Source organism: Sander lucioperca, chromosome 13 (genome assembly GCF_008315115.2).
Source record: "Sander lucioperca isolate FBNREF2018 chromosome 13, SLUC_FBN_1.2, whole genome shotgun sequence".
In the NCBI taxonomy this organism is placed as follows: Eukaryota; Metazoa; Chordata; class Actinopteri; order Perciformes; family Percidae; genus Sander; species Sander lucioperca.
In genome coordinates, this window is record NC_050185.1 from 8,770,526 (window position 1) to 8,791,974 (window position 21,449).

At 39.6% G+C, this 21,449-nt stretch overlaps 1 protein-coding gene across 3 annotated transcripts in view; it reads right to left on the reverse strand.

Moving 5' to 3' along the window:
* nlgn2b (neuroligin 2b) overlaps positions 1 to 21,449 on the reverse strand; it is a 156,845-nt gene that overhangs the window by 12,369 nt on the left and 123,027 nt on the right. For all 3 annotated transcript variants that reach the window (XM_031319988.2, XM_031319987.2, XM_031319989.2), the window contains 2 exons: positions 18,020 to 18,169; positions 2,527 to 2,712 (listed from right to left, as the gene is read on the reverse strand). In XM_031319988.2, the coding sequence (XP_031175848.1) occupies positions 2,527 to 2,712; positions 18,020 to 18,169 (336 nt within the window). The remainder of the gene's footprint in view (positions 1 to 2,526; positions 2,713 to 18,019; positions 18,170 to 21,449) is intronic.

Sequence of the window (21,449 nt, forward strand, 5' to 3'; positions counted from 1 at the left end):
GCGATTAATCGCGATTAATTATAGAAATTCAGTGATTAATCGCGATTAAAAAAATGCATCGTTTGACAGCCCAAATTATTATTATATTTTTAAATAAAACACCATCCACCATCACCCACAATATAATTTGAACACTAGTCTGCTTGTGTGAGTATTTGTGTATCTGTGTTTTTGGTATGCAAGACAGCCAACATTAGCTGGCCAATTGAAAACCACTAACAACTTTTGCTGATGCTACCCAATTATTGAACTGCTCTGTCATGTCCTCCTGAATGTTTTCTGATTCAAGATAGACAAAAAGATGTGTGTTCCCATGTACACGCTCAGAATTCTGAGAATCTCCTTCACACGTACAAATAAATCTTGTATTTTATTTTATCTGTCCCAGGTCAGTTTGTCGGCGTGAAGGTTAACAGTTCAGTAATAACATAATCTGAATTCTTGGTAAAGTGAAGTGCCTTTTACATTCTGAGCTCTATTCACATCAGAGGATTAGTGAACAAACATCTGGTGGGTATTTTAGAGATCTGCCATTCAAAAACAAACAAAAGAAAGTACAGTACAGTCCTTAATAAGTAGTACACATACTACAGTGGTTCCAGAGGTGGTGCCTTGAGGATGCCACAAGAATTTTTATATTTAGATTTTCAATAACATTTCATCACATAAAATAATGAGCCAACGTTTAAATGAACAGTTACTAAGATAATATCATGCGTATCAAATCGGAAAAATAAATATCTAAGCCATCATTAAAAACCCTGCTAAATATGCAGCTGGTAGGGCAGTTTCACAGTTGCCGGTTGTCATAGCAACCCAATACATCTTCCAGTACTCACATTTCTGGATGCACAGCGCTAAAAAATAATGACTCAGATTAGTGGCCAAAAGAAGTAAAATACATTCCCTTATCCACTAAAGGCTGTAAGCCAGCTGTCCCACACCTGAACCACTTATCTGCAGCGAAAAATGTCAAACGCGCAAATGGTGCCAAAGAAGTTCAAGAGACATCTCGAGACAAAACACCCTCATTAGCCAGCAAAGATATTGAGAACTGCAAGGGACTAAAGGAGGTAAAGGGAAAAACAGAATCAGTGATTTATGTCATATGTTTTTCATGAAAAAAACAAAAATGTGAGGGAATTTTACTTTCGAACAAAATTAAACTCGCACATTTCTATTCATTATTTTATTGTTAAATATTTCATCTGCAAATCTGCACAGCTAAATGGCCTAAAACAGCTGATTGATATAATTCTATGGATTTCTTCTTCTTTCTTTTTTTTTTTTAACCTTTATTTACCCATTGACCATAGGGGTGGCGGGGTGCCATGTAAAAAATTACCCTTCAGTGATGGCATGGTTTAAGAGTGTGTACACTCCTTGCTTTTTTGTTTATAAAAAAAAAAAAAAATAAATCAGAGGAAGTGTTTTCAACAAACCCCTTACATCAAATTTCGCACTGACCTTGGAGGCGCCGTCTACATTAGTAAAACATCAGACATGTGAACTGAAGACTCTATAATTTAGCTTTTAAAAGCTCAAATCGCAAGATTACTGACCAAAAGGGGCACTTTAAAGTGCCCATCTATAAAAGGGATGGCATTATTTTAAAATACAACTGGCAAAGACCACATTCCATTCCTCACTGAGGCACATGCTGTTCACAAGTCTGCGTAGAATCACCAAAGTAACAGTCAGGTTAACCAGTTCAACCATGTACAAATATCACATTCACCAGGGAAACTCAACAATATGCTGCAATTATAAATATGTATATTTCATATATTTATATTTATTATTTATCACAACCTACCTGCCCTTGTTTTATGACGAATGTTGGTTGTTAAATGTAAGTTGTTGTTATGTTATACACAGAAGTGTGCAATATAGTTTCTTTTAAGCACCGCTGGGAGGGGCAGTCACAATTTTGTTGTATTCATTGTAATATAATAATAATGGGAAGTGCTTATGATGATGTTCTTCATTGGAAGTCAAAGTCAAAGATATAAAAGTTAGGGTTAAGTATATATATATATATAGTATATAGTATATACACACACTGTATCTATTCATAATGCCCTCTCCAAACAACGTTAGTTTTATTGGAGAAAGTCCATTTTGTCAGTGCAGTCCAGTGATCTCGTTATTTCGTATCTCTCGTATACTGAACTGATTATTGATTTATGGCAAATAACATACCATTTTCATCCATGTGTAGCCCTGTCCAGATTGAGAATCTGGTTTTCTTTCAAATACTTCAATCTTTGCAATTTTGCATGTTTATTGAAAAGAAATACATATACTACATTGCTGCAAATAGTGGATGACTCATTTTTTGAATATTGCATCCCTTCACTTGGGGGAATAATATTGCCAGATTTTTTTTATCTGGTTTAGGCAGTTCATTGAAATTACTAACATGCGCTGTGTAGAAATACACTACCCACACTGTCCTGAAATGGTAATCCCCTTTGAGCAGGGTATATGACTACTAATGTGACAATGGCAGTGAAAGAACCTTACCTTCGGAGTGGTGGGAGAGGATGAGAAGGTTCACACAGGCGGCACCAGCGCCCGAGCCAAAGATGGTGATTCTCTCTGGGTCTCCTCCAAAGTGGCCAATGTTTTCATTGAGCCAGCGCAGGGCCTGGATCTGGTCCAACAAGCCATAGTTCCCCTTAGCAGACTGGTCCCCTGTGCTCAGAAACCCTGCAGGGTAAATTATAACAAACACACAGAGGAGAAGAGAAAGAAAATACTGATTGTGTGCAGGAAGAGGAGCCGGGCAGAAATTCAGGAGCACAGGATAACATAATCCTGTGTGTTTATTGGCTTTTTAAAAAGAAAATATCCTTCATCAACAGAATATGGCATCCTGTCATTGTCAGGAACTTCTCAGCCTCCAACTCATCGCAAGTCTGAGGAGATTTTACACAGAAAGCTTGCCAAATTACTCATTTTTAATACCCACGCTTGGAAAAACAACACAGTTAAGAGAACTTGTCAGCAAAGAGAAGGAGGAGAGCAACAGAAGGCATTTCACCTACTTCCAGGACACACATTTACACAGTAGGTGCACACCCACAACAAGACAAAATAAGCTGAACAAAATGTCACACACAGAGCCACACACACAATTCTTTGTTCTTATGATAGGGGATTACAGTACTGTACATTACATGCGTTTCAGGCAGCACTAGGCTATTTCACACTGCAAGAACTGGAGCTTTTCAATTTTTTGACGGTTTGGAAGACTTCAGTACTCAGAAAACATCTGAAATGATTTCAGTAAACGGCATTCTCCTCAGATTATTGGCTGTTGGGGCGGAGGACATGATGAAAAAGTTAAAAAAAAAGCATCTGCACCCACCTTCATGGCAGCCTACTTATCTCTTAAGTTTCTCATATGAATTGTGCTGCTTAGTTGTACATATTATTCCTTTATGGACATTTTTGTGTGCCACTTCTGATGCATGAGCAGAATTTCCCAGCAGTGCCCATAACTCATACTAAAACTTCAGTTTTTCCTCAGTTAAACTTGCAATAACTAATTATTTGGCAGAAGAAACAAGCTGTAAACACAACACTAACATATTATAGAACCTTTAAAAAAAGTTTTAACCTTTGATATTTTCATCATATCAAAACCAATTTCTGGTACTGTTTATGTCTTGGCATTTGTTCTGCTATAGCTATTAAATTAGTTATTTCTCTATATAGTGGTGTGCATTGTCAGTGGCGGAGTCCACCACTGCTGCAATCAGAGGCGTCGTTAGGCCTGGGCGTCCCCGGCTACAGCCCCGAATGTTTTATGAATAGCCCCGGATCTCTCGCCTTCTCTCTCTCTCTCTCTCGCTCTCTCTCTCTCTTTTTAGTATAATAATATAAAAAAGCCCCAGAATGGCACATGCAAATAAAGAAAACACATATTTTCCAAGGCACTCGCAGTTCTTACATTTTTTTTGTAGAACTCATGGTAGAACTGTAACTTTGTCCAGTAGCCTATATTTTTTTAATAGAATGGGCAACTACGTGTGGGGTCTGACCAACATGTTGTATTTGTTGCTATCACCTAGCAACCGTCTCTACGTGAGGAAAGCTGTGAAAGGTGTAATTTTCGGAGGAGTCATCAGCCAAATCAGTCTAATACATTGATGCCATTAACACAAAGTTTAGGAGCGCAATACTAATGATTTTGTTTGAAGTTCCTGTGACGTGACGTTTCCAGTCTATGGTTCAGACTCAAACACACGGAGCTCTGAAGCAGACCCGTGCGTCGCTTAGTGTCCACCCTCGCTGTAAAGAGATGAGCAGGGCGCCTTCCGTGGTCTGTGCAGCTTCAGGTTTATAATGGACGCGCTCTACTGTGGGCATGCTGCGGCAGATGTGTCGCGTTTGTGCTCTGTGTATTTCTGCCATAGTTTCGGTTTTCCACCTCCGATCTAGAGCAGCGTACAGCCACTTCCCTAAACTTTGTCTCATTCAGAGACCAAAGACCCAAACAGGGCTCTGTGTCTGTCTGTCAGAAGGTCTGAGATCTACCGTATCAGCAGAGCAATCAAAATCAAAATATCACGACTCCTCCAAATCTCAGAGAACACAGATGGGATGAGTTATATTTTGAATGTGCACAAAGTTTTGAACATGAGCAGAAATCTTGCTCAAACACATCTGAAATATTACAATCCAGGGGTTTATTAATGCATTAGAATGAATTAATGTGTCATTGAGGTGAATAATTGTCAAATGCACATTTAAGGAGGTTACATCCCCAACAAAAGATGCAAAAGAGGGAAGAGTAAATTATGCCTAGGCTACATGTGTGCTGACTCAGATATAATTAGAAAAGTCGATCCAAAGGAGAATAAATAGTTGAAAGTAATACAGAATGCCTGAGCGTGGGTGTGACCCCAGACCCCCAACATCATAGGTCACCACACAAATCTGGAAGCAAAACCTTGGCCTTTGGGTTGCCAGGCCAGTTATGATTAGGCCAAATATTGGTGCTATTTAACCTACATCTACAAACTGGGCAGCTAAAATAAACATGCACTGGCTATTAACAAGCTGGGCAAGCCAATCCCCGTTTTTCATTGCATTCAGTTTAGTTAAATGGGTCCGGGCTAAGCCCCGAACCTCCTCAAGTCCTAGAAACGCCCCTGGCTGCAATGAGTTTGAAATGGCCTACCCAGGCATCCACTGACTTGTTTGCCATTTAGCCGCTTTATAAAGCGAGACAGTCTTTGTGTGGGTTGAACTGAATAGTTTTTTTAAAACCTGGAAGGCAGACAATACCATTCATGTACAGCTTTATACTTTACAGTGCAATCATTCTATATGTCACCTAAATGAGCATATTGGTTGAATAATACAAGATATACCACTATACAAAAGGTCCTGGTGGATTTGCATATGATAGAAGACTGGACTATTGGCCTAGGCAGAGGTCTGTACTCTTTGAGTGCCCTTCTAGTTGTGATGTGTCTCTATGACATAATCTTACATTTTAGTATGTTCAGTGAATACTGTTAAGGGATTGCAATTCAGCAAGTTTCCTTGTGTGGGGATTGAAAAAGAGTGACTTAAGGGCAGTTGGAGCGAGTGGGACAGCCATAATGTTCAGTATAGGGAGTACACAGAGACAGATGGTAAGAGAGGACAGTCAGCATGTTGGAAGTGTGTTGAACAGCAACTTAAGTTGGATTGTTGATGAATATAATGTAAGTGATGATGATGATGATGATGATGATGGTGGCGATGATAACCTGCCAAATTGACCTCTCCACAACAATCAGCGTGACACACATGTCTCACTCCACACTCTTCACTGTACTTACACTAGAGTTAACACTCAACAAGCCTGGAGTGTTTTTGGTAGGTTCACGTGGATTAATTATGGTTCATATAACAGAGTGTTATTTGCTATTTGCAGTGGTTAACATTTGGACAATATTTATGAATACCAGCCAGCAAGAAATATGAGAATAATATGAAGTGGTTGCACATATTCTTTTTTCAAGGGGTAGACTGAGGTGCCTGGTGTCTCATTAAGTTTTTTTTTGGATAGGTTCATCCCTGGTCAACAGTTTTCACTAAGTACATTTAGCAAAATATTTTAGACTATATAAATTTATCACATTTAATGAATATTCAGGAATATTACATGCAAAAGACAATAAGGATAAAAAAGACACTTATATAAATAAATAACTGCCCAGAAATAGAAGATAAAAAATGACAACTGCAAGGAGCATTATTGTATTTTGATACTGTGCCCACATTACGGTATGGACAGTAATTATTTGACCTTTAGAGGGGGAGATGACGCTTAATATGTCTGCATGAACAGAAATAATTAAATCTTAAGTAGATTAAGGTAAACCTCTATTAAACATGTCCATGTGTCTTTATCTGGATGTCCACTGAGGGATGAAAACACCTCAGACTTAGTGTTTTCATGTTGGTCCACAGATGCAGTGACCTGCAGTGACTCAGGATGTCTGAGACTGTCATGGGAGAAAAAAAATTAAAAGGGCACCAGCACACAGAAACTTTTCTAGAATGTAGGGCAGCCTATATGGCACTGCATCACATTTTATCTACTGGAAGGGCACCTAAAGGGCACTTCATCACGTTTTCTTCATTTAAGGGCACGCTAAAGGGCACTTCATCACGTGTCGTCCACTGGAAAGGCACCCTGGAGGGAACTTTATAACAGTTTCTCCATTAAGGGCACTGTATCACATTTTCTTTACTGGAAGGGCACCCTTAACGGCACTTTATCATCTTTTCTCCACTGAAAAGGCCCCCTAGAGGGCACTGCATCACATTTTCTCCACTGGAAAGGCACCCAAGAGGGCACTTCATCCTATTTTCTCAAGTGGAAAGCCCCCCTAGAGGGCACTTCATCACATTTTCTTCATTTAAGGGCACCCTAAAGGGCACTTTGTCATGTTTTCTCTACTGGAAGGGCACCCTAGCGGGCACTTCATCACATTTTCTCCATTTAAGGGCACCCTAAAGGACACTTCATCACGTTTTCTCTATTTGAAGGGCACCCTTGAGGGCACTTTATCATGTTTTATCTGCCATAGGAGCATCCAAGAGGGCAGTTTTGCAGGTTTTTTTTTCATGAGTCCACTAGTGGTGACCTGGATGTTGTACAATGCAAAAATATGGACGCTTTGGCCAGCCATGTTTGCTTATATTCCTTCACATTATCTCAGAATCACAACTAAATTATCTTTTCATCTTGAGAGAACAAATGAAAGCTTAAGTAAGACTGATAGTTGCCTGACATAGGTCTGTACAACCCCAGTCAACATTAACAATAGTCTTTTTCTTACCTAATGATAATGAGATAATGATCATGAGAACCACAATTTGATTAAATTGTGATCTAGAGATAACAGGATTACTAAATTTATTAGAAACCACAGCTGCCCTCAGCTTCCATAGTGCAGTGATTAGTGTTGGATGGATTATTAAAAACATATAAATCTTGTTACTTTAAATCATATCAATGTTGTAGCAGAAATATTAGCTTGATAGGCTTACTCCCAGTAATCTAGATATAGTTTGCATGCTATTGTGCAATTGTATTATCCTTAGATCATCCCAGCAATTGACTGGCTCTTAGCCTGATGTGACTCTGACCTGGTAATGTATCAGCGCTGACCTGTGCCACTTATCAAAACCATAGGCATGTGGAAGTGTCTGCTCTGTGGCTGCCCAGCCGAGTGCTGAGCTGCTTGCCACAGTTGCCTGGCAACTGTCCAGAGCTTAAAGCAAAATAATATGGACAGACACTCACAAAAGCACTTGCATACACACATTCAAGCACTTCCATAATCAAGTACACAAACCGCTGCATGCATGCGGACATGAGCACAAAAACAAAGTTGTTGCACACACACACACACACACACACACACACACACAGTTGAGTGCATGAAATACCATGCTAGCTTGAGCGAGCGCTTAATGACGCTCTCTTTGCAAGGGCAACATGAAGAGAGGAAAATTTGGTTTATCTTCCACCATTGAAGATAAGTCAAACAAGTTTTCTCTTCTTCTCTCTCAGTAAGTTTTCTTTCTGACCCCCCCCTGCATCTGCTGAGTTGGGCTTCCTACTGACTTTAGCGCTGAGAGCAGCAGTTTAGGAGGCTCATGCATATTCAACACTTGCTTTAGGTAACGGCCAGGGAACTGTGGGGAGAGTCATCAACCTCTAAGCAAAGATACAGGCTAGAGACAGTGAAGTGAATGGATGGAAGACAACAGAGGAGTGGTGAACAACTGATGGAGGGAAATTTGAAACAGAAATATTTACAGCCTATTGTATCACGCAGTGTCCTACAAAAAGTCCCCCAAGACCGTCTGATAATAACTGCTGCTTCTGCTCATATATCTTTCCTGTCATAATTAGAAAATCTTTAAGAAAATGGTATCTTATAAAATCATGAAAGCATAATGCATGCTACCACTGAATGGAAAAAGAAAATGGTAGGAACACTTAGTGTTTCGCTAATGTACGCTGATGAGATGAGTCATGGTGAAAGCCATTATCCCTTATTGATATTGTATTGCCTCAGCAACAGGAAGAGGTATTAGTAACAGACGGACATGTATCAGGAGGATCTTTTAAACTTTAGAGACAAGAGAGGTGCATCATACAAATAAGGGGCATCAGCTCCACATCAAGAGGATGTTTTCAGTATTTTGTGCAGTATATTTAGCTTAATTCAGTACATCCGTTAGTGTCGACCATCTCTGTAAAAGTCTGCACCGTTCCCAAATCCACAATCCAGAATTGAAGTGCAGTCAGTCATCTGACTGTTTGACTACTGATATGGGAACATGCATCTGCAGAGTAATTTTCAGGACTGAACAGAATGACTACAGTGGATCACTGAATATATATATATATATATATATATATATATATATATATATATATATATATGTGTGTGAACAGAGAAGAGAGAACAAGAGGAGAGGGAGGGAGAGAGGGAGAAAGGGATAAAACAAAAACAAAAAACAACAGGTATTAAACCGAATATTGCCCAAAGCTACTGTCAGATCACAAATAAAAAAAACAGAGAGGTGAAAGGAATATATTGAAGGGCATATTATATAATTTCACTGTGACGTCACACATGAGATGATTAGAGATGTCAAAAATCAGAGGGAAGATATTGCCTTTTTATACACAGAAAAGGTGATTGAAGAGAGGAAACAAAGCAATGTTTCTGTATGAGTCGCAAAATGAATCAAGCTAAAGTAGAGGCACTATTACAAAATAGGAAATAAAAACCTGAGCAGATGGTGAATGTCTTCTGCACACAGAAGACTAAAGAATCTGTTTTGTGTAATAAAGTGGATTGATTATTCAGTATTGTGCGGCAACCTTGGGGATGATCTACTTTGTATGAATGCAACCGTGAATGAATATAACTCTTTGTACCGTATGTACTGACGGGGTGGTGTTGATGGTGCAGTGGGCATGACACATGTCTTTGGTGTGGGAGCGCTGGGTTCGATTCCCACTGCGATACCAATGTGTCCCTGAGCAAGACACTTAACCCCTAGTTGCTCCAGAGGTGTGCAACCTCTGACATATATAGCAATTGTAAGTCACTTTGGATAAAAGCGTCAGGTAAATGACATGTAATGTAATGTAATGATAAAGTCAATAACAGCACTGATTCTGATGGGCATTACCACAAAATGTGCAGTGTAACATCCCATTCTCACAAGAGTTTATGTTAACAACATGTAGTTTGAATGATAATGAGTTTATATATCCTAAAAAATAGGGTGATTTTTAATGATAACATTCTGTCTTGCTTGAGACTGAAAGTTTAAAGCATTGCTACTGTAGCACCCCCTGGAGGCTGTTTTTTCATTTCTTTCCACAATATAAAAGTATTCTTTGATTCAAAGATCTGCTGCTGTACTTCACAGTTTGCACTTTCTTGTTGGATTATAAACATTTCTACACAAATCTGTTAAGCCTCCTGGTTGGCGCTAGTAATTTAATGTGAAGACCTGCTGGCAGGTCCATTTCAATTACGTATCCCTCTTTATGTCAAGTATACCTAGAAATGAAATTATATTGTAATTGGGCTTTCTCCTGCCGAACTAATGTCATTTCAACACACCACCCATAGGCTTCCAATGTCATTGTATTTATTACCTTACTCATCTCACTCAATTTTTATTCTCAAAGGTCCGTTCACATAGCACCAAGCTGTGCAGTAAAACCAGGCTGTCATGCAAATTTGAGAAGCAATGCTTCAAACACTACGCTGACATAAAGACGTTTCATAGAAAGTTCCATTTTAGAAACAACTTATCATTGATGAAAATCAGTCAGTGAGAATTAAAAACAGATCAAATTAAATGAATTGCAACTCTTAAAACAGAGCCTTGTTTACAGCCAGAGCTTTTAATCACAAAGGTGATCATACAGACCTAAAGCAGTTAATTATTATTGATATGTCCTCATTAAGCATATTTTCCGATGCATGTATGAATTCAACTCACCATGTGATTGTTAATATTCCATAACTCGTTGCAAAGTCGTATGTAATTGTAGCAGTGGTGTAGTCGAGTCACTAACTGCCGAAGTCTTGAGTCCCCAGTGTTTGAGTCCGAGTCTGAGTCACCATTACCTGAGTTTGAGTCGAGTCACGAGTGAGAATAGCGACTCGAGTCAGAGTCCAGGACTCGAGTTCTCCCTCACTGGCCCCTGCATGAAACAGTTACAGACTACATACTGTATATATCAATATCTTATATCAAATGTTTATGACCTATTGTACAGAAAAGTAGTCAGAAACTTCATCCAACTTCCGAGTCCTATTTCATGAATGCTCAAGTCCGATTTCATAAATCCTCCAGTCCAAGTCCAAGTCATCAGTGTGCCAGTCCAAGTCAAGTCATGAGTCTAGAGAATAGCGCGAGTCCAGGACACAAGTAATCCTTCAGTGAATTGCATATTTATTACAGCGCATTAATACTGGATATCATACCAGCAGTCCCTATTCACTGGCTACACTAGAAGTTATTGGTGAGTCATATTAAGGATTTTCCAGTGTGTGGCTTGGAATCATAGTATTTGAGTAGATTATCATTGTTACAAATTGACAACATATTTTACCCTATATTTGTTTAAAATTTGGGAAAATTGGCACCATTAAAAGTTTGCATAATTCACTACTAACAATTCCTCTTTGAGATGTACCAATGGATGTACAGACAGCTATTTCTGGATTACTTTGATACTGAAGAAAACTTTTGAAGTTGGTTCTGGAGTTATAAGGAGAGCCTTTTTTATATAATTATAATGAAGTGTAGTTGATATTTTAGGTACTCTAGTACTCTAGAGACCTTTTTGAGTTTGATTTTGACACTTTATGTGGTGCGTAAGATGTTGAGCATCGAGCATGACTAGCTGCATTAATTATCTTCCTCGGATTTGATTGGTCCAGCTGTGCAGCTGGCTGCCAGCCTGGGAGGCAGATTGGTGTCAGTTTCAGTCAACATATCTATAAGTCATACTAGTGCTCAATGTGAACTTTGCCTTTACTAGTACAGTGCCCATTCAAAATGTGCCTGTTTGGAACGGGCCGATTGCTTGGCCTCCTGTATTGCTGCTTGTAGCTTGCTCCAGAACCATTATACCCCCCAAATTACTTAGAGAAGTACCCCAAACCACTTAATATGCATCTCCACTGTAGCCTACTACTGACGTACAGTGTACTTCTACTTCAGAGGAAAACATAGTACTACTACATTGACAGAGAACGTTCCAGATTCAGAATTTACTCACAAAATATCACAATTAAAATGTGGAGTAATCACAGACATTTGCCTCATGGATTCATGGCGGTGCGCCATGCACCACCCAATCCGGCTCGTACCGACGGTAATGTTATTAGTGTTATAAGTTAGCGGCACACTTCAACAACCGGACCCAAGGTGATTCTGAGTGAGAAGGAGGAAGACTGCTCCCTTTACCCGTTCAGCTCCAAAATGATGTTATCTTCTGCTGTGTGCTTAGAAGTGGGGAATTTACAGCTCACAGCAACTTAATACAATATAGTGTCTGTATCTAGTGTCGGCAAAAATGCCTTTTTATTGAGTTTCCTCTTAGCGAAATGCTCTGAGTGAATTTAAGCTGGGCTTTTATTGTGAAGGGTAGAACTGCCTTTTTATTGAGTTTCATCTTAGCGAAATGCTGAGTGAATTTAAGATGGACTTTCATTTTGAAGGGTAGACACGGAAGAGCTAGCGTTATGGCTGTGTTTTTTTTCAAACCTTTATTGTGTGGTAGTTTAGTTTAATTCACAGTTTATTAATATCCAATGTCCAAACTGCTCCAAATGCTCCAAATTCCAAACCCCAAGTTAATTGAAAGAGGAGGTGATGTGAAGGAGGACAAACACACCTCTCATGCACACATATAACATACATTTAACCACGCACGCACGCACGCACGCACGCACGCACGCACGCAGATGATTGGAGGCAACTGTTCTTGGCTACAACCTGAAGCTTCCGACACACACAATTTCACCATCACATTCATCACACTCCCTCATCACATTCTACACAATCACACTTGCAACAAGTATAAAGCATATTGTAGCCATTTCGGCAAAGGGAATAAGGTTTCTTACGTTTAATTTCAAAATTCTTGGTTTGCACGTGAACCTAGTCACAATCAGAATGATACTAAAGCAAAACATGACTTATTTTCAGAACATTGACAGCACAATTAGTTTATGTTAAACCTATCAAAAAACCTGTATTTATCTCTCTTAGACAAAAGTTATGAGTAACTGAGTTATGTTGAGCCACAAAGTATCACCCGTCACAACTGGAAATATAAAAATGCACATTTGGGCAGGATGATAACCAAATAACTACTAAATAGGTTACTCTTATACTTACAAGTTAAAAGCTGAAAGTGGGTAGAAAGTGCTAAGAAACGTTCTCAGAAGAAGCGTTTCATCTCTCTTCCTGAGGTGAAAAATGTTCTCACTCTCTGAGCCCACGATGGTGGGCCTTTCCCCAGAGTTCATTAATTAGTTAATTAGTTAATTAGTCTGAACAGATGGCTGTGCAACACAAATCAGAAGGCTTTCTGGGCCTGGAGCAGGAGGAAGGTAGGAGAAGGTGAGCCGAGGAGCACTCTGGAATCTCAATTGTCACCAAACCTCTGAACCAGGCAGTGTGCGGCAGACATTTTCTTCTCATTCACCCATTTTACCCCACAACGACAGGGTGTATCATGACTTAATAAGAAAAGTATATCATTTGCTGGGAAATTACATATGTATGTGTCATAGTGGAGTGAAAGCATAAGGCGTTAAGCCATAATATGGAAGGGTGCTGTGGTCACACTGCAGGAGCGTTTATTTGAAAGAATACTTTGCATCACTGCAGATTTAAAAAAGCATTTCTGACAGTTTATTTTTAGACTGTTCCCATCTCCCCCCTTCTGTTTCCTTTTCCCTCACTGTCTCTCTATGATTCTCCCTCGCTCATCTGTCTCTATTCCCTGCTCTCTCTTCTTCCCTTCTTCCTGACTCCCTTTCACTCTCTTAAAGGCGCAGGCATTGTATGAAATGAGGTTGGCATGTGTAAGCTCCTGTGTGTGTAAGTACAGGATAATACTAAAGATTAGAACATAAAACTATTAAAATACGGTATGCTTGTGTTTCTCACTTTGACTCAAATTCACAGTGTCAGAGAGGCTTGCTATTAAAAATTCAGATGGATGGTGCATTATTCATATATATATTTTACGCATGGCACGCAACCAAGTAGCACACACACACACACACTTACAGTTACACACTGTCACATGCACAAGGAGATATTTGTGTGCACATGGACAAACATGCATGCTTATGCTACACAAACATACCAAAACACGCACACAAGGATAATCGCCTTAGTACAGTAACCCATTTAAAGCATATCTGAGAGAGAGAGAGAGAGAGAGAGAGAGAGAGAGAGAGAGAGAACACATTTGCCCACATACATCGATTTTCAACAATGTTAAAGGAATCGAGGACACTGCGTCATCCCTCATAATCACTCGGCAGCATCGCTCTCCGTTTCTATGTGTATGTATTTTGTATGCATTTTAATGTTTGTGTGTGGAAGTTCAGTGCAATAAACATACTCTACAACATACAAGCGAACTTCAAACATCTCCAACATGAATCACAACGACAGTGTCAATGTAAATTGAGATGTCAGCATGGAGCAAACAAAGATACCACAGAGGAGCGTTTTGATTAATGTGTAATTTAATACTACATTCAACAAACCTGATTTCAAATTGTGAACAGATTCTCACAACCAATTTGTTAACGGTCACGATTTGTGTGCCAGCTATGAAAAAGACCTCACAACAAGCTATAATCGAGCAGGATAAAGCTGCAGGTCCTAGTCCTCATTTCACTAACTCTCAGTTTGTCCTTGTCCCCTGTCTATTGGCACACTCAATAATGGTCTGGATCATGTTACCCTCTGTAATACTCGCTGCAACTCTTGGACGGCATTCTAAACTACTCCCGTTTCTCTGTTTATCATTATTCTGTTATGTTGAAACAGGCGTGATGCAATAAACAAGATCTGATTACCCAACCTGGCAACCGTAAAGCCAGCGTCAGATAGTCTGTGTGCAAACACCTCCGGTGAATGTAAATACTTGACTCCACTGATACTGGGCACACACACACACACACACACACACACACACACACACACACACACACACACACACACACACACACACACACACACACACACACAACGGGTCATGTAAGCATTGCAAAGCTCCAACAGAATAGACAAATAGAATAAATGACTGCTATATGTGATTTTTCTTTAAATTAAACTAAACTTACTATTCTTATAATATTACTATATCTTATATTAGTTCAAAAACACACTGAAAGCTACAAACACACATTTCAATTCTGTTTTCAGAGGCTGAATGGACACCAAAGGCAAAGTGGTTGGTGGTGTCTCTTAAGTATAGTGAGTCAGATCCTGTTTTTTTTCTGCACAATTGCAACAGTTACTGTAAAATATCAAAAAACAAACAACATTTTTTTTCAAGCTAAGTGAACACAGTAAACAGACCTGTTTATTAGGAAATCCCTGCTGCACAGAAACACAACTCAGTGAAAAGACCAAGGAGCCCTTCACACAAAGACTGTTATTGTACATACACATTTCCAAGTCCCACACCAGTAATAAAGTCTAGTGTAGTAGTACAGTCTGCTACATCAGATGTGTGGTCAACTCCTGCTACCTGATAATTTGTTGGGACATATCGGGTTCAGGTTGCTTTAGCACAGATTTGGGTTTAGTTCTTTTCAAATGTACTGTAAAGAGAAATTTCTCTCCTTGTGTGTACATGTCTGTTACTGTATGTGTTGCATCCAGATACTCTGTGGGAAGAGGGAAAGGGACAGAGTGTAGCCACTGCGTTGCATTAGCATTGCAAGCTAATGGTTATCTATCGTCAAAATAAAGCAAAAAAGTGTCTTTGGGTCTTGGGTCTGGTTCAGAACCTAAATTTAGCAGTACCAGTTGAGTTCAGCCGGGTTCAGCCGTGGCCTTGACCAACTGCCACTTTGCTCGTTTGAAAGCCATGATGTCTCTCTCTCATGGGTGGGCCAAATTTTCAGGGCGGGCAAAGCAGAGAAAGGGGAGACAACCTTGCTCCTTATGACCTCATAAGGAGGAGATTCCCATCTGAGCGATTCGGCCCATCTGAGCTTTCATTTTCTCAAAGGCAGAGCAGGATACCCAGGGCTCGGTTTACACCTATCGCCATTTCTAGCCACTGGGGGACCATAGGCAGGCTGGGGGAACTCATATTAATGTTAAAAAATCTCATAAAGTGAAATTTTCATGCCATGGGACCTTTAAGAGCAACATCGGCATCAATCAGCAGGTTTTGTCTATGAAAGTGCACTTTCTTACTTCTATCCAGTACCACAAAGGGCAGCAACCTTAAAGCTATAGACTGCACTTTGTGATTCATGTATTATTTTTTTGTATTACTTTATTGTAGTAAATATATTAACATTCAATAGAAACACTAAGGGGGGACAGGGGGAACACATCACACAACAGGGAAGAAAAAAAATTAATTAAAAAAATAAATTAAAATTAAATAAAAAACACACACTGTCTATGTGTGTGTGTGCGTTCGTGTGCGTGCATGCATATCCATCTACAGTATGCACTTATTAGAAAGTTTAATTATTCTTCTAACTATATGCTCTGGATACAATTTATTCCATTTTTCTATTTGATTTCTGACTGTTAGAGTGAGATTTTCCATTTCCAGTGTTTGTTCTATTGTCTTGTACCATGCTTGAAGATCTGGGGATTTGGCTTGTTTCCAAAGCCTGGTCACTTGCTTCAGTGCCGTTAAGCTAAGCATTTTAAATATGTTTCTGTCCCTAGTATTAATTGTGATTTATGTATTTTGATACACAGCATTACAGACAGTCAAATACACCACGTTACTTTTTACTTTAGAATTTACTTCAGCAGCATGGCCAGGTAACTTCACAAAGCTCTTAAGGGTGTGCTCATGCACCCACTCTCAATTGCTGCTTTGGGAAACCCATGTCAGAACTTAAGAGCATTTGTAGAAACCCTCGTAGCAAAGGCTCAAGTTTGGGTCTCCGTTTAAGGTTTAGGGCTGTAGACAAAAAAGGGGGAAAAGATTCCGACTTCATCATCCAAATTTAAAAGGTGATGTCAATTTTGTTGGGAGAAATATATTTGATTTTGTATGAACGACATCACATACCATCAGGAAAGAAAAAAAACCTAAAACATATATAGAAGAAAGATAACATAATAACAAGTTGAAATACTGGGAAAACAAGTCATCTGCTTTAGTTTGTTGTTTTTGTTGCTGTGATGGGACATTGTCAGTAGCTGTGTCAGCAGTGTACAGTAGCTCCCTAAACTTTTTTATTTATTTTTTATTCAACAAGAGAAAAACCAATTGAGGTAAAATCTCTTTTTCAACTGGGACCTGGCCAAAAAAAGCAGCAAAGCTACGCAGGGAATTACACGTCTGTTACATACTGTACATAGAACACAATACAAAACACTACAAATGGTACACGCATCAACAGGAGAGGTTAAATGTACACAATATAAAACACATACAGACAAAAAGACATCAAGACATGACAGAATTGTTGTGCATTGTGGTAAGAACAATGTGTGATCAAAACTTCTGGTAGCTTTAAAAAAAAAATGATTAGAGAGATGAGGGAGTCTACTTTGAGCGTCCAGGATCTCAGATTGTATGTATTATGTACAAGTACAAACTTAGAGCATATGTACATGGGTAATCTGCCCAGAATTGCCTTTTACATTAATACACACCAGTGCCGCATCCTGTGCATAGTTAGTGAAGACCATCTGATCAGAGGGTACAATGATGAGTCCTGTAGCCTGAGCTTGAAATATATTTTAAAGCAGTATGATAAAGTAGGTCAAGTAAGGGCAAAGTAGTAGGACAAGCAAATTTGTCACCATAGTCTATACTCCCCATTTATACCGGTTTCTCTTTTGTGCATGCTGTCTGCACTTTCCCTTGTCAACACTGCTGAAATAGTGGCTGCTGTCAAAAACTCAAATAGCATATTTATATTATATGCCATTACAGGCGTAAACTAACATACATATGCCCTGTGATGTTAGCTTAGAGTAAGACAATATAAGACCTATTTGGGCTACAGAGGGCCTGCAAAAATAAGGGGTTTTAGTTTGGGTGTTTTTGATAGAGTGCTATTATTCATACAGCAAACATAATATGTGCATTGTACCACCATTTCGAAAACACACATTTTGATAGACATTAGATGACACATGTCAAACAAAGTTTGTAAACATTTCCATCAGATGCATGCGAGCCTGATAACGCGGGCAGGATGTGGCACACCAAACTTACCAAGCACACCAAGCCGATAGTTCATGGTGACCACAATGACATTTCCATAGGCAGCAAGGACGCTGCCATCAAACAAGTTCCCTGAGCCCTCCATGTAGGAGCCTCCGTGGATGAACAACATCACTGGCTTCTTACGACGATCCCGAATATCTGCACAACACAGACAAACCATGGTGTTCATTATTTTCATGTTCATTCATTAATGGGTCAAAATTCTTAACCAAACACTCACACATTTCAAAAGTTAGGGTTCATGTGTCATGACTGTGTCATGACAGTGTCATGTGTTCATGACACTGTCATGTCACTCTTATGTAGATACCTTCAAGTAAAGTGTTACCAAAGTATTTCATGTTTGCCCCACTGGGCTTATCCTCTATATTTCATTTTGTGATGTCTGTTTCTCCTGTCCTGTGCAGTGATGGTACCCTCCCAAACTCTTATTCCCCTCCATGTGTGGAGCAAATGGTGCAGCCAGTTCTGATGCCCTCTCTGTTATTGGTGTCTTTGTGCCCATCAGTGTGTTGCTATGGTTCACTCTGTCAGCCTGTGCGGCCCCCCTCCTCCTGAAACCCTCCCTCTCGCAGCGTCTGTGGTATGGTCTGAGTGTCTGAGCGTGGATAAGGCCGAGAGAACTGCCAGTGTAGCCCAGTTAGGCTGAGCGTCTGCACTGTGCAGGGCCTGTGGATAATTTGTATGAAAGCCAGACCAAGTGGAAACATAAATAACAGCCACAGCATCTGTTTACCCTGATGAGCTTCAGCACTCAGAGATGGGGGAGTGAGAAAGAGAGAGAAATAGAGAGAAAGGGGATGAAAATAGGGCAGTGCGAGAGAACTGACGGGGGTAGAGACATGGATGGGAGGTTCACACACCACAAAAAAACATGATAAGGATGAAAAAATAAGAAATGTAACAAAGCAAGTCATACATAGCGAGGTACGCTAATGAACACTCAAATTCACACAGGATACACACAGTATTCATACAGAGAGAGAGAGAGACACACACACACACACACACACACACACACACACACACACACACACACACACACTCTTGCATAGGCAGCTGCGATGTTGAGTCGCTATGGAAACTGCTTCTCGCTAATAGAACTGCACCAGCCATTCCATTGCACCGACTCACTGAATGCCTGTTGCCGTGGTAACAAATTCTACTCACGTATTTGCACACCCGCCTGCATCACCACCTGAATCTCAGGTTACACATGCACTTGGGTGCGTCACTCATAGTCGCGCACACACACACGCACGCATACACACAAGTGAGCATGGAAAAATGGCACATATGGCTTCACACATGCAGAGATCTTTTATGGATCATAAGTATGACACAAGCAGACTGGCTAAAAATATTTTTTTTTTTTATTTGTGCACTCTGACGTGTGCTCTTTTTCTGCTCTTCTCTGGTGTATTCTGTAGCTCGGCTGATTTCTCAAAGGAAATGTAAACAAGTTCAATTATCCCAGCATTACCAGGACAGTATAGAGGAGTAACATATCAGCAGGTCTCACAGTAACACTCTTAACCATAAATTAAATCCTGAGAGAAAAAGGAACTTAGGTTATGACATGTAGCAGCCATTTCAAAGGCCCAATCAGTATTATTTTTACTTTAAAATGATGCTGCGTTTACACAGATTACTGATGTAAACATATTTGAAGCAAACTTACCTGTCAAACATCCAAAACAATTCAAAAAGTATTGCACTGATTTAGCATCGCACAGAACCAGATATAGTTTTTTTCCTCGTCTGACACCTATACTACCCACAATGCAAGTTGACTGCCAGCAGTTGGGTTGGAGATTCAGGTGTGTTGCGCTAGTAGCAACTAATGTAGCCTCCAGCCTCAAGCAGAGATGAGTAGCGGGCTACAGAGGTCTAGTAGCTCACTTCTTTCTAACTCCACACCCCCACACTTTTTTTTACATTTTCAAACTTGTAGTCTTAACTTGTAGTCACCACTGACTCAAGTGACATCACTTTTTGTGTGCAGCAGTAGTTCCAACATCTGTACTCAGACTTTGATGTGTAAAATGGATGGAGTTCCCCTTTAAATTTAGTAGCCGTTTAGTGGCCTGTCAATACATTTGGTAGTTTCTGTTTTTCTCTCTGTGAGCTGTAATGCACTTTAGATCAACTGTATTGTGTGTAAAGTGCTATAAAAATAAAGGTGAGTTGAGTACTGACAGGAGAGTTTCTACTCTTTTGTTTACATTTGGATCACAGATAGTAGCTTTGATAGGGAGTCCCCTTTTCAAGCTAGCCTCTGCTCCACTAGCCTTGACCAGAAAATGTATTTTACCCTTGAGGCTTTCTTTCATTGGTTTTTCCAAAAGGCTGAAACATGTTAGTGTTTTTCTTTTGTCAAGTTAAATTGGTATCTATTGCTGTACTGGACAGTAAAAATCGAGCCGCTTGCATTTAACTATGACAGATCAACCAATTATGTTAGCATTTAACAACTACAGCTCTGTTGAGGTTTTCATTAGCATGCCCATGTATTTAAGTAGTTTTACCTCTGAGAATACACCAAGTAATCATGCAGTGTTACCGGACATCAAGGTCATTACTGTATGAAGTCCACAATGAAACAAAATTTAAACTGGGATCTTTGACTCCAAAACCGACTCTTTTTGTTTCACTTTCAGCTTTTGTAAGTTATCATACTGTGGATAAAAGAGAGTGAAAAGATTTTTTTTCTAATAGGTCCGAACCACCAAAACCTCGGAAAAATTTAAAGTTATAACTGAAATATTTGCTAAGCCCAATAGAGGCTAGGAGTAAGCCAAAAGACTAAAACTAAATGGAAATAATAAAAAAAAATCATTCATTTTGGAATAAAAGATAAAAAGCTCATGCATACCTACAATGCCTTAATGAAAGGTAGATAGGAAAAGGTCCAAGTGGTGGAAAAGAGGGAAACGTCTAGCAGTCTATATCTCATCACTTGTACACACTTTATTCTGACAACATTTTTATGGGGCTTTAGACTTTCATCAGGTAAGCTTGAAAAGAATATTTCTCTGGTTTATTTATTTATTTTTTTTTAAATGGGACACATGGTATAGGTATTTTGGTGAGAAGACATACGTTTGTCTGGCTAGGTGACCGCTGGTGATATAAAAAACTGAAGATAAGACACCATTTGCATGAGGTGATCACTTTTGTGCAAGCGTAATAAAATGAAATACATTTTAAAAAGATGGAAACAGAGTTGGGTGTGGTGTGTGTTGGAGTGCGGGACATGATGCAATGATTGGAGGGTGCTCAGCACAAACGAAGGGGTGATTAGGGGTGCAGGGTCGCAGGGTGAAAGTGTTTCACTCAGCCCAAATCAAAGGCCTATATGGCCAACAAGGAGCTCACTGTCTTTCCTGCCTGCCTTCGAAACACTGGCACATTATTC